The 557-nt window shown below is 62.3% G+C and overlaps 1 protein-coding gene across 1 annotated transcript in view; it reads left to right on the top strand.

Moving 5' to 3' along the window:
* LOC108802199 (myocyte-specific enhancer factor 2D homolog) overlaps positions 1-510 on the top strand; it is a 37,267-nt gene extending 36,757 nt beyond the window's left edge. The window contains 1 exon segment of the mRNA XM_018574066.1: positions 3-510. Within this exon segment, the coding sequence (XP_018429568.1) occupies positions 3-245 (243 nt within the window). The 3' untranslated portion in view covers positions 246-510.
* Positions 511-557: the final 47 nt, after the last annotated feature.

Below are 557 nucleotides of genomic sequence, written 5' to 3'. Positions count from 1 at the left end.
CCCCCAACCGGGAGCGGAACACGGGCACCCCCCTGACGTCCTTCTCCCACCAGAGCCGCCACGACGCCACGGGCCGCTCCCCCGTCGACAGCCTCAGCAGCAACGCCAGCTCCTTCGAAGGCAACGACCGAGAAGACGGGCGGCCCGACTACACCTCATCTCTCGGGCTCCTCAGACCCTCGGGCGACGCCGACGGCGAGAGCCAGTCCGTAAAGCGCATGCGGCTCGACGCATGGGTAACATAACTGCTCCTATAGGTGGTCGGCGCCCTTCCCCCCCGAAAGCTTCGTTCTTTTGCTCGCCGAGCACCGAGAGTGCGAGCCGGAGGATGAGGTGCTGCTCGGGAGAGGGGGCGGGGCGGTATGGGGTAGTCCCCGGTGAGGTCTAATGCTGTAGGGTGGGTTACCTATCATTAACTGCCTGAGATATAGCTTTAGTATTTGGTAGGCATTCTTCCTAGTCCAACGCTTTGGGCAACGTCTGCAGGTGGCACCAGACTCCATGGCGGCAACGTAAAACCTTTGCCGAGTGCAACACCAAAAAAACCCTCCCCCCCC

Source organism: Nanorana parkeri, unplaced genomic scaffold, assembly GCF_000935625.1.
Source record: "Nanorana parkeri isolate BGI_ZX_2015 unplaced genomic scaffold, ASM93562v1 scaffold2710, whole genome shotgun sequence".
In the NCBI taxonomy this organism is placed as follows: domain Eukaryota; kingdom Metazoa; phylum Chordata; class Amphibia; order Anura; family Dicroglossidae; genus Nanorana; species Nanorana parkeri.
Note: the sequence above shows the minus strand (reverse complement) of the source record. Positions and strands in the feature narration are given on the sequence as shown.